The following is a 13,461-nucleotide window of genomic DNA, read 5'->3' on the forward strand; positions in this document are numbered from 1 at the left end:
CCCAACCTTCCTTCCGAGGAGTGGCTGGTGGGTTTGAACCGCCAGCCTTCTGGTTAGCAGTCAAGTGACTTAGCCACTATGCTACCAGAGCTCCTCGTCCCAGCCTAGTGAGGGCTTTTGAAGTGTGGAGAGCAGACTGTGAGATGTTCATTTGGAACTACCCCTGTGCTAAGTGGTGCTATAACCTATGCTAAAAAAGGCTGTGCATTTTCATTGTTTCCAAGACTGATTTTTGTAATAACACCAGGGGTCTGTGTTTCAGTATCTATTACTTTCTACTTTATTTCACCTTGTATTTATTTCCGCAGCTTTTTCAAGTTGCCAATATCCCCCCTTCCCCGCTAAGAACAACTTGTTACTCCTTAGGTATCTCAGCACTTAAAAGTTAGCTTGTCCTTGTTCTCTTCCCAGCATGTGGGGTTCAGTTTGGTGTCATGTGTGAAAACCACCTTGAGCTTTACAGTTTCTTAGAAAAGAGTACAGGATTTTACCCCTCCTCTATTCTCCATACAAAGAATGCTCCTTTGATAAATATTTTTAAACATTGCATGTTTAGTGAACCCCTAAATAAGAAATTGGATTTTTTATCACACAAAGCATGTATTTGAATTGCTGATGAACAATAAAAAGCCCCTCCCTCCATTTAAAAATTTTTGGAAAATTAGACTATGAAGAAAGAATAAGAGAGAAGAACCTGGAATTGTTTCTTTTAAGGAGAGAATGCTGAGAAGAGAGTTGGATGTTGGAAGAGAAAGGGTGTTATTAGTTACTTCCTGTTTTTCCTGCTAACTAAACCCAAGAAAATGGCTGATGGTGAAGCCCCAGAGACTTGTGGATAGGGTCAAGAAAGACCTTCAGGTCTGGAAGGACAAAGGAAGTTTCATCAGAATCTGCATAGGAGGCTTTGCTGAAGAAAGAAGAAACTTCCTTCTCCTCCTCCAATGCACAGGCATTGGAAAACAACTGTTATCAGCTAGCACCTCCCCCTAAATGCCATTAACCCCTAGAGAATAAGAGATAAAACTTCCCAAAAGTTTGAGTAGCTGTTCATTTTTCCTTATTTCTATATTATGGAGAACATTGCACAAGATCTGGCTCTAAGACTAATGTGAAATTTTCATTCATTCTACAAACAGGCATTTTAAAGGCTTCCTTTGTAAAGACCATTGAGTTTAAATGGAAGGGTCGTACAGCTACTCCTGTCTGCTTCTGTATATCCAGGCATTGGGGGTGTGGGCCTATAAAGTTATTCCTGGGGTAGGAAGGGACCAAACACTCCTGTAAGAGGGGGGCAGAGGGAGAGCATTCTTCTGGGACCACGTAACACCTGTTGGTAGTGGAAAGAACACAGAACAAGGAATCTGAATGTCCCCAAATGAGTTCCAGCTCATCTGACTACTGGCTTTAGGCCTGCAGCAAGTCACTCAAACTTCAGTCTATAAATTAGGAAGGAAGGGCAGAGACATAATTTACCAAGTCCCTGTTTATATTGGGCATGTGTAAAGCCTGCCTTCCTCTCAGGATGTTTAGGAGATTCAAGGAGATAATGGAGGTGAAACTTTAGCATACTAGGCTGTGTTGTGATCTGTGGTAGAAAACAAGAGCTTGACACCATCAGCATTTAACCTACACCTTCTTCCACTGCTGTCTCCCACTGCCACCCTTCCAGTCCTCCTCACCTGATGGTACAGTCACCTTGGGTGAAATTTGGGTGCAGGAGAGTGCCATCCTGAGCTATCCCCTCCCCAACCTCCCATTTCAGGCCCTCATTTTCTGATTCCACCTATCTAATTGCAGATTGCTAGATCATTCCAATGAAGGGTTTACAAACTGGGAATTTATGACTGTCCACTGCTGGGGAGAAAAAGCTGAAGGAGAATGGACCCTGGAAATCCAAGACATGCCGTCCCAGGTCCGTAACCCAGAGAAGCAAGGTCAGTGGCTCTCAGGAATCTTGTGAACAAATGTACCAGAGATAGTAATTTAGTTAAAATTTTGGCATTTTTTTGAAGGAGGTAAAATTCACCTATGATAATATTCAGTATTTTAATCACATTGCAGTATCCAGTTCAGTGACTTTAGTACATTCACAGTGCTTTGCAGCCATCATCACTGTCTATTTCCATTTCCAGAACATTTTCTTTACCCCTAAAGAGAAACCTTTTACCCGTTAGCAGTCACTCCTCATTCCTCCTTCCCCCAGTTCCTCGTACCCATTAACCTACTTCTGTCTCTGTGGATTTTCCTGTTCTTGGTATTTCATACAAATACTCACTCACTGCCATGGAGTTGATTTTGACTCATAGCAACCCCTCCTTGGGTTTCCAAGGTGGTATCACTACAGAAGTAGATTGCCTGACCTTCCTTCCAATTTCATATAAATAGAATTATATAATATGTGGCTTTACATGTCTGGTTTCTTTCACTTAGCGTATTTTCAAGATTCATCCGTGTTTTAGCATGTATCAGTATTTCATTCTTTCTATTGCCAAATAATTTTCTATTATATTGATATACCACATTTTTTTTTATTCATTCATCAGTTAACAGACATTTGGGTTATTTCTGCTTTGGGACTATTATGAAAAATGCTATGAATATTCATGCACATTAAAATACTGGGTCATATGGTAATTCTATGCTTAATTTTTTGAGGAACCCTCGCTTGGTTGTTAAATCCGAAGTCTGTGGCTCTAAAGGGCTGAGAGCCCTCCAGGGGTCATGTGGTGCTATGGTTCTGGGGCCAGACTACCTGGGGTGCATGCTGGCACTTACACTTACTGACACCTATGATCTTTGGTGAGTCACTTAGCCTTTTGGGACCTCGTCTAGAAATGGAATGATCGTGGTACCCAAGTTGGAAGGTTGTTTTTAGATGGAATCAGTTCATACAGGCAGGGTGCTGAGAGTGGGCCCAACTCATACAATGCTTGGCCACAATCAGAGCCCCCCACCCTTTGGGAAGTGCCCTCCACACTCTGCTACAGTGTCCCCAGGCAAGAGCCTCTCCTGCCTTACCAGCTACTCCTCCTGGCCCACACTCCCAGTCTTGGTAGGCTTCTGTCTTGGTTCTCACTAAGTGCTCTCATCCAGCCCAGGACACTGACTACCTTATACCTGCTTATGGTACCCAAAGCCCATCTCTCTACCAGCCTCTCCTGCACACTAACCTATTCCTCAGCTGCCCCCTTGACTTCACACATGAAGCTTAAGAGCATTCTCATGCTTCATGCATCTCAGACAGAGCTCCCAAATGGCTTCTTTCCAGTTTTCTCCATTTATGTAAATAATCTCACTCTCTCAGGTGATTGGCCAAAGCTCAAGAGTCACCCTTCAGTCATTCTCTTTCTGTCCTCCCACATCTGCCTTGAGAATGGATCTCCATCTATCCACTTACCTGCATTCCACTACCCCAGTCATACTGACCTCCCTTTACTTCCTCAAATATGCCCCAATCTTACCTAATCACCCCAGGGCCTTTGCACTTACTGTGCCCTCCACTGGGAATGCTCTCTCTCAGATTCCCCGTGGCTGCTCCTTCTCATTAGGCCAGTTCCAGCTCAAGCATCACCTCCTGGAGAGGCCTTATCTGACTCTCTGGGATGGATGACCTACCCACCCTCTACCTCAAATTATTTCTACAAAAATAAGGCTGGAGATGAGAATAGAGAGAAAAAAGTTTATTAAATTTCCCATTTTACACTGGGGGGAGGCAGATTGTGTTTTATTCTTAACACTGATAGAGACATAAAATTCAAATATCTTTTTTATGATATAGATATAATCAAGTTTCAGAACAAAATACAGAACTTCCAACTCACTAGAAGAAAATAAGAGTAAATAAAAATTGATCAATATGCCAAAAAAAAAAAAAAAAAGGAACTCTAGGCAAATTTAAATAGAGATACAAAAATATTAACACAAAATCTTTAAAAATGTTAGGAAATAGAGTGTATTAAAAGAATAATTCTCCCCTCCAAGAATGCAGTATTCACCCAACAAGGATTTATTGAGCATCTCTAGGTTCTGACCAGTGGGGAGACAGTGGTGAACAAAATAGACACACCTTCTGGTGGGTGGAGTCAGCCATTAAACAAGATCACTAAGCAGAAAGTCGTAGTATATTAGATGATGGAAAGCTCTGAGGAGAAAAATAAAGCAGGGCAGGGTGGTAGGGAGTGTCAGGTGGCCAGGCAAGGCCTCACGGAAGTGAAAGCTTAGGTTATAAGCTATGGAGACATCTGGAGAAGGGCATTCCAGGAAAAGTTCAGCATGTGCAAAGGCCCTGGGGCAGAAGCATGCCTGGTATGTCCTAGGCATAGTAGAGACCTGTGTGGCTAGAGGCAGTGGGGGACAGGGAGTAGAAGAGCAGTGGGAGAGCAGGAGGAGACAGGGTCATAGATCATGTCAGCTGGTAGGCATTACAAGCTTGGTGGGAAGCCACTGGGAGGTTTTAAGCAGAGGAAGAACACAGTTTGAACATCCATTTAATAGCTCACTCTGGCTGTTAGCTAGAGTAAAGTGCAGGCAGGCAGGGAAACTAGTAAGGCAGTCATTGGAATAATCTGGATGAGATGACAGTGGTGACTTTGCCCAGAGTAGTGGCAGTGGAGGTCTGCAAAGCAGACAGATTCTGAATGTAATGAAAGTCACATTGAGAATATTTGCAAAAGGATCAGATATGAGTTATGAGAGAAGACAGACATTGATGGTTCCAAGCTTGTGTCTTGAGCAGTAGAGGAACTAAGTCACGATTTCTTGAGATCAGGAAGTGAGGACTGGAGAGAAGACCAGGAGCTCAATTTGGGGGTTATTAAATTGAAAGCACTTGTTATAAATCTAGGCAGAGATGTATAGTTGGGGCTCAGGGATGAAGTGGGGCTGGAAATACACACTTAAGTGTTGTCAACCATGAGTGTAGACAGGAGTAAAGGGCAAGTGGAGATTAAAAAAAAAAAAAAAAAAAAAGGGAAAGATCCAAATGGGCAAGATTGGGAAACTAGGTAACAGTCAACAAATGTGTAGAGACTGGTGCATGCAGGTAGTTGGAGAGCTTTGGGGTTGCACTGGGCACAACACAGAATCAAGTGCCCTATACACCTGAACATGTGTGTGCCTTACCCCATATACTCCTCCCTGCACAGACACTCACTGTCATGTCAGCTCCCTGCTTCCTGCCTACACAACTATCAATAGCTCTGTCCTCATCATTGTCATGTTCACTGTCTGTAATCTCTGTACCTGGTTCTACCCTGGTTCGTGCCATGTGCACAGTAGATATTTGGTGAAATAATGAGTACCAGCGAAAACATTTATGATCACCACATGAGTAGATGTTCTGGGTACCACAGAAGAAATAGACTTAATAGAGACAATGGATGCTTCCTGAGGGTGACCCTAAATTAAGTCCTAAAAGGTCCATCTCCATCCATGGACCTGGCTAGAATCTGGGTCTTTGTGCTTAGATGGCTGAGACAAAAGCAGAATAAACATCTCACAGTAACTTCTAGCTCTGAAATTCTGTGGCTTGGAATTTGAGGCCTGAGGACATGCCTTTTTTTTTTTTTTTCTTCCCCAGTTAATTGTTTTTCTTGTTTTTGTTTTTAATTTTTATTGTGATTTGGGTCAAAGTTTACAGAGCAAATTCATTTTCCATACAACAGTTCATATATATTCTGCTTCATGACATTGACTGCAGTTCCCCATAATGTAACAGCTCTCTTCCCACTTCCTCCCTGTAGTTACTTCTTCCCTGTGTCCTTCTTTCCTATGCATTCCTGCCCCCTGAGCTATCTCCCTGTGCAAATACTGCCCTTGTGTTCTCCCAGGATTGATCATTCTAAGGATTGTATCTACCTCATGTAAATGTTCACCCCATATGCCTATCTATTGTTTGGCTGGTAGCTGCAGGAGTGAGTTCAACTCCAGGCCTGAAGGGTAACTAGGTGCCATAGTCTGAGGGGTCTCACCAGGCTCTATCAGACCTGTAAACCTGCCTCAGATTTCTCCCACAGTATGGCTGGTAGGTTTGAACTGCCAACCTTTTGGTTGGCAGCTAAATGCTTTAACCAGTGCACCACAAGAGGGTCAAGTAGTGCCTACCAGTTACCTGCCTAGCTCTGGCCTGCCATCTGGGGGTGGAGTCCTCTGGTTGTCCTGTGTACCCAAGCACTTGGAGCTGGCTGTGCTCACCAGGCGCGGTCGGTCCTGAAGCCTGTCCAAGGTGAGTTCTATGGTGACGACATCTCCCCACACTCCCCCTGCAAGGGCTCTCCTCACATGCAGAGCAAAGGCAGAATGAAGATGAGATGTTCTCGTCCTTCAGTGGTCTTTACCATCATGCTGTGCTTCGGGATAAGTGGGACTTGGAGAAATTGGAAGGGTACCCCAGAGGAACTATAGAAACAGTTACAATGCCAGAAAATATCATCTAGCCGGAGAGGCTAAAAGATGCTTTGGAGATGAGGGGTTTCTAAGTACAAAGTCTCATGGTGTCTCCACTGAAAATTCATTCAAGTGGTGGTTACCTAGTGCAGAGAGACCTGGGTCCTGGATAAGCAGTGTTCACACTGAAACAAAACTGCCAAGAGAACATCCAAGAGGTATACAAGGGTGTGCAGTGAATGAAGAGGTGACTAAACCTCTAAAAATCAAAATCAAAGTATTTGCTGTCCAGTTGATTCTGACTTATAGTGACTGCATGTGTGCAGAATACAACTGCTCCATAGGGTTTCCAAAGTTGTGACCTTTCATAAGCAGATCACCAAGCCTTTCTTCCAAGGTGCTGCTGGGTAAGTTTGAACTGCCAACCTTTCAGTTAGTAGTTGAGCACTTAACTACTTGTGCCTCCCAGGGACTCCAACTAGACCCTAAATGTACATTGTTGTACTATTTTGCCTGTGTGGTATATTTACCAAGGAGGAGGGAAGAAGGAAAAGAGAGGAGAGGGAAAGGAAGAGAGAGGGAAAAAGGAGGAAGAAGGAAAAGGAGAAGAGGAGAGAAAGGGAGAGAGGAATATCCTGTAACCACAAAGTCTGTCTTGCAAAGCAAGCTGATCTGATGGTGTCTGTCAGAGACCTCAGCCTGGGAAGGTGACACCAGGAGAAAACACTAGGAGAGCCCAGGAGAAACACAGGCCTATGGTTGTCCTGCCAGCTCTTTGAGTACGAAGGATGTGCTGTGGTGCCAGATGGATGGGTGTGCTATTTCTCTCTGGTTGTCTGGTCAGGATAGCTTCTAAGCACCAGTCACTGCCTATCTCGATGTCAGAGATCATGTGGCCTCACCAAACACAGATCCCAGAAAGGCAAGACCCTCTTCATTTCTTCACAGTGATTTCAAGAAGCTGTCCTTGAGTAAGGTGCTTCATTTCTGGTTGTTCATACCAATCTCCCTAAAATCTCTGCACCTTAATCACTTAAAAAAAAAAAAAAAAAAGGAAGAATAAGAGAGACAAGAAAAGAAACTCATTTCCAATGATGTACTGTATAAAAGTACCTTAAAATCTCAAATAAGACCAGGTTATTAAGTAATTAAGAGATCCAAATGATAAGCTAGCTCAAATAATGCTCTATCTTCTGTCAGATTGAGCTTGGTTTATGTAATTAGTTCTAAAACCATTTTTTTGCAAACTGAGTAGCGTATTAGTCACCAATTTTCCTTTTCAGTTCCTAGGCCAAATAGGGTGTGCATTCCTCCCCAATTACACTGTTCTGGAGACACTTTGGGAATGGAACTGAGTCCAAACCTGCCTCGCAGCAGCACTGTATTCATGTCTGAATTTGGCACACCTTGGCTGTTGTTCTTAGTTATCATCTAGTCAGCTCAGATTCATGGCAACCTTATGTGTAACAGAAGCAAACATTACCCAGTCCTGTGCCATCTTTATGATTCCTGGTATATTTGAGTCCATTGTTACAGCTGTTGTGTCAATCCATTTCATTCAGGATTTCCCAAACTTAATGGTCTTTTCTAGAACTTGGTCTTCCCTGATGATTTGTCCAAAGTAAGCATGCCAAACTTTTACCAAATTCACATCTAAGAAGCATTCTGGTTATATTTCTTGTAAGACTGATTTGTCTGTCGTATATTCAGTATTCTTTACCAGCATCACAATTCAAATGCATCAATTCTTCTTCTGCCTTCTTTTTTTTCCATTGTCCAACTTTCGCATGCATATAAAGTGGTTGAAAAGAGTATGGCTTGGGTCAGATATCCCTTAGTCATTGAAGGGTCATCTTTGCTTTTTAGAACTTTAAGGAGGTCTTTTACAGCATATTTGCCCAATGCAATATATCATTTGATTTCTTGACTGCTGCTTCCATGGATGTTGATTGCTGATTCAAGCATGCCTTTGTTCTTACCATCAAGTCAATTAGTTAGTTTGTTAGTTACTATCGAGTTAATTCAGACTCATGGCAACCCCATGTGTCAGAGTACAACAGCACTCCATAGGGTTTTCAATGGCTGTGACCTTTGGGAGGAGCTCTGGTGGCATAGTGCCTAAGGTATTTGACTGCTAATCAGAAGGCTAATGGTTCAAACCCACCAGCCACTCCTCGGAAGGAAGATCGGGCAATCTACTTCTATAGAGATACTGCCTCAGAAGCCCAAGGAGGGGTCACTATGAATTGAATCAACTCAACAGCAGTGAGTTTGGTTTTGGTTTGGTGACCTTTTGGAAGTAGATCATGAAGCGCCTGTCTTCTAAGGTGCCTTTGGATGGGTTCGAATCTCTAACCTTTCAGCTAGTAGTCAGGTACTTAACCATTTGCACCATCCATGGACTCCCTATGCTTGCTTGCCTTTACTGAAACCTAATTAATGTCAGGTCCTGAAGAAAGCAGAACAGGCAAGCCTCAGTCCCAGCCCCACAGCTTTGCCCCCACTACAGAAGCAGGCCTGACAAAGCCTTGTGCAGGTATTAGGAGTAGGCTCAGGCAGGGAGCCTGGAGGCTGAGGGATGCTCAGGAAGAACCCTGAGAGCCTCAAAGCTGCTGAGGATAGTGAAGCTGGACATTTCATGTCAGAGCTGACAATTAGGACTCAAGCCTGCAAAACAACTTTTGGAGAAGAGTGGATGCATTTTAGAAAAGTTCTCATTCAGAATGCTCAAACTGTTAAAGTTTGGGAGTGATTGTAGACAGTTTCAGATGCTAGGAATCACACATGCTTCATCATCCAGCAGCAGGTAGGCCTAGGGTCAGATCTTCCTGCCTTTACTTTTCCTGAATCTCTGGCCTCAAGACTGGGTCTTCTCCCTGTAAAATGGACAGGAGCATAGCTTCCTTAGGATCTTGTGTAGAAGATGATGACCTAGGTAGAGTAGATGAGGGGCTCCTATTGTGCCTTCCTCACCTCACCTCATCCAGGAGGTCTCCAGCACTGCCTCCACCAAGAGCAGTGTCAGTGGTTGTATGTGGGCACCAGGCAAAGCCTGTGCACCTGCACCAGTTATACCCATGTGTCTGCTTGGACCACACCTCTCCCAGTGCCTTGGGATCTCTCCTCCTGCAAGCCCTGCTGATGGACAGAAAGCTGTCGATCTTTGCTGACCAGCACAAGTTGGGCAGGGACATAGTTTGGTGCAGCACCAGGGAAGTCTTTGCTAGGTTCTTCTCTCATTCATTCAGTGACCACTTACCTTTACTGCATAACTGCTATCTGCCAGGTTTGCTGGGCAGGCACGAGGGTCCCAGCGGCTTCCTTATTCTCAGCTTCCATGGTCCCCTCCACCTTGATGGCCCATTTCTGTGCCCTGCATGAGGACTCAACCAGGGCTGTCATTTCTCTCTATAGACCTAAGCTTTACTAGTAAGGCACTTCAGTGAAGAGGGACTGTGAGGATCACCTTTAAGTGAAAAAGAATCAAGCATGCATTCCAACCTTCTCTTTGTAATTGACTCAATGTATCCTACTTCTTGGCTCCAGTGGGTTTAATTATACTTAGTATTCGCATAGTAATAGACTGTCTGACAAAATTGATGGCATTTTTTAAAAATACCATGTCATTTTCCTGAACTTCCTGAAGTTACTTTTTCTCCCCGATTAAGATGTCTCTTTTTCCTCTGATCTTTCCTGTTTCCAGAAGAGCAGCAACTCATATGTGCCATGATTTTCTTAGTTTCAACAACAGTATTTCAGATTTCCTTGGATCTAGGGGACAAGTAAAATTTATTATCAAAAGGACAAGAGGAAAGATAGATAATTTAAAAATCAGTTGCCATCAAGGCGACTCTGACTTATGTCAGTCTCACATGTGTCAGAGTAGAACTGTGTTCCACAAGATTTTCAATAGCTGGTTTTTCAGAAGTAGATTGCCAGGCCTTTCTTCTGAGGCACCTCTAGGTGGACTCAGATAATAAAGAAGGGCAAAATGCTGATGACTGTTGGTCCTGTGGGTTGGGGACATGGGCATTTAGTGTACTAGTTCCTCTATTTTATGTTTACTTGAAAATTTTTGAAGCAAAGTCTTAATTCTGTGTATATCTATGAGAAAAAAAAATGCTCACTGTAGCTTAGAAGACTAGTCTCTTTTTTTTATATTTAGACTTTCTTACTCCTGTGTATACGTATATATGTGCATAGTGGTATTTACACATGTATAGATATGTGTGTTTCCCTTTTTTTTTTTAAGAATAAGCATAGCACATACACACAATGGAATACTATGCAACTCTAAAGAATAATGTAGAATCTGCAAAACACCGCATAATGTAGATGAACTTGGAGGACATTATGCTGAGTGAAATAAGTCAATCACAAAAGCACAAATATTGTATTAGTCCGTTATTGTAAAAGTCAAGGAAATGTTTATCTATGGAAGGACATTTTCTTTGTTGGTTACCAGGGATGGGAGGGAAGGGGAGGGAACACTGTTAGACAGATAGAAATAAGTATTGATTTGGGTGAAGAGGGCAATGTATCAGCTGTGAGTGATCAATATAGTGGCACCGAGGAAGAGAAAGACATAGAGAGCGACGTGGGAAGTACAGACAACAAAGATGAACCCTTTTGCACATACAGTACTGCGTTGTCAGTGAAGGCAAACATGGGTATATGGGTGGATAGATGGGTGGACAGGCTAAACTATTAGGTATGTCTATGAAGCAGGGAGTGTACCCAAGAACATGTATAGGGTTGGCAGACAATGGTCCTATAAGTTTATGTGTATGATCTGAATTCCCAGGTGTATAGTAGAGCTGACAAGGAGCAAAGTTGTAGTCACTGCTTGGTCACAGCCAGATACCAAGAGGGACTGAGTAGTTGAACCTGTGTGCTCGGGACCATAGTCACAGGGGACATCAAGCTCAATTGGCATAACATACTACACAAAACATTGTTCCACCTCCTACTTTGGCAAGTAGAGACTAGGACCTTAAAAGTTAGCAAGCTGCTCTCTAGATACAATGATGGTTCTCTCCTCATCCAGAGCAAAGAAGAATGAAGAAAACCAAAAATTCATAGAAACAATTAGTCCTAATAACTAGTACACCATCTGATCTGCAACCTATATGACTATGAGACCAGAAGAAATAGATGGTGCCTGGCTACTAATGTCAACCACTTGGAAGGGGATCTATGTAGGAGATCCTGGATAGAGAGGGAGAACAATGTGGAACAAAACTCAAAATCATTTGGAGAAAGAAAAAAAAAAAAAAAGGAGGGGGGACCAGGTTTGCTGGTCCAATAGAGTCTGGTGGAACCACTGAGACTATGGCCCATAGTTGCCCTTCAGGTCTGGAATTGAACCCACACCTGTGGCTTCCAGCCAACAAAAGACAGGCATATGAGTTGAACATTTCCCTGAGATAGATACACTCCTTAGAAAGAACAATCATGGGAGAAAGAAGGGCTGCTTATGCACAGGGAGACAGCTCAGGGGGCAGGGGTGCATGGAGGGATAGACACAGGGAAGAGGTAACTATTGGGAGGAAGTAGGAGGGGAAATGTTGCATTGTGGTAAATTGTGGTCAGTGTCATGAGACAAAGTATATGTGAACTGCTGTATGGAAAGTGAGTTTGTTCTCTAAATTTTCACCCAGATCACAATTTAAAAAAAAAAAAAGAATAAGCATAGCATGGTGGTTACGCTCTGGAGCCAGCCTACAGATCAGATCTTTATTCTGCAACTTGCCAGCAGTGGCCCTGGGCAGGTCATTTCCACTCTGAGCCTCATGTTCCTTCTCCATATTGGGCTCCTGGGAGCATTAAACAAAACCATCCATGTGAAGTGCTTCCAACCAACCAATCAACCTCACTGCTGTTGAGTCAATTCGACTCATAGCAACCCCTCCTTTGGTTTCCAAGGCGGTATCTCTACGGAAGTAGATTGCCCAGTCTTCCTTCCCAGGAGTGGCTGGTAGGTTTGAACCGCCAGCCTTCTGGTTAGCACTCAAATGCCTGAGGCACTACATGATTCCTCCTAGCAATCATGTTGTATATGGTTTTTTTCTTATTTTGTGGATGAAGAAGGTAATTCCATACCACACCTACATTCCAGACCCGGCTGAGCCCATGCAGCTGGTAAGGGGCAGAGCCTGCATTCAGGTTGAATCTCTTCTGACTCTAAAGCCCCAGCCAACTCCATCCTATGTTAATGTATCCACATTAGTCGCAATTAGCCCTGAGTGGATGTTATTCTCTTTAGCCTTGTGGCAATGGGTTTCATGTGTCTGGCTGTAGGATATTTTAATATTCTGTGATTAGAAGATAAAAATTAAAGGGAATAGTAAAATCTAACAGATGCCTTTGATGACCTGGAGCATCTTCTATGTTCCTGGGTCAGGAAGGACTACTAGGAAGTGCTCATACTTGAGATATCAACTATCACCTGAGCAAGATTCAAAGAGAGTAGCAGGACTTCTGAGAACTTGCTGTGATCAACAGGTGTGAGTGTGGATGTGTGCCTTTATTTTCTTAATCCAGTCGGTCAGTTTACACCCAATGGACAACTATAATAGATAGATACTCATTAGTTATAGGCTTTTCCTATGTACTTTGTTTCTGAATGGGAAGACTAAATATCATTCAGTTATCTTCAAAAACCCATCATTTTAACACAATCTCAATCAATAACACAATGAAATTAAAGGGGATGGGGGAACTTGACAAAATGATTATAAAGTTTATCTGGAATAGTGGACATAAAAGCATAGCTAGAGAAATACAGAATAAATTAATTTTTTACATATTTAAACATACTTGTAAACTATAATGATTAAAATGGTGTGGTACTGCACTACAGTAGGTAAATCGGGTGACCAGAATGATATCCATAAATAGAGCCATATAGATACAGTAAGTATGACATTTCAAATTAGTAGAGAAAGAATGAAGTGTTGAATGAAAGCTATTGACAATTGGTTGACTATTTGGAAAGAAAATAATGATCATGATAGCTTTATGTACCTAAAATTAGAAACTTGAGTTAGAAAAAAAAAGAAAGAAAAATTCCAATTA

The 13,461-nt window shown here is 42.7% G+C and overlaps 1 protein-coding gene across 1 annotated transcript in view; it reads left to right on the top strand.

Annotated features, from left to right (window-relative positions):
- PCSK6 (proprotein convertase subtilisin/kexin type 6) overlaps positions 1-13,461 on the top strand; it is a 404,303-nt gene that overhangs the window by 306,287 nt on the left and 84,555 nt on the right. Inside the window, exon 13 of the mRNA XM_007959931.2 lies at positions 1,798-1,934. Within this exon, the coding sequence (XP_007958122.1) occupies positions 1,798-1,934 (137 nt within the window). The remainder of the gene's footprint in view (positions 1-1,797; positions 1,935-13,461) is intronic.

The sequence above is a fragment of the Orycteropus afer genome, unplaced genomic scaffold (assembly GCF_000298275.1).
Source record: "Orycteropus afer afer isolate SDZICR_OR568_19922 unplaced genomic scaffold, OryAfe1.0 scaffold00019, whole genome shotgun sequence".
NCBI classification, from domain to species: Eukaryota; Metazoa; Chordata; class Mammalia; order Tubulidentata; family Orycteropodidae; genus Orycteropus; species Orycteropus afer.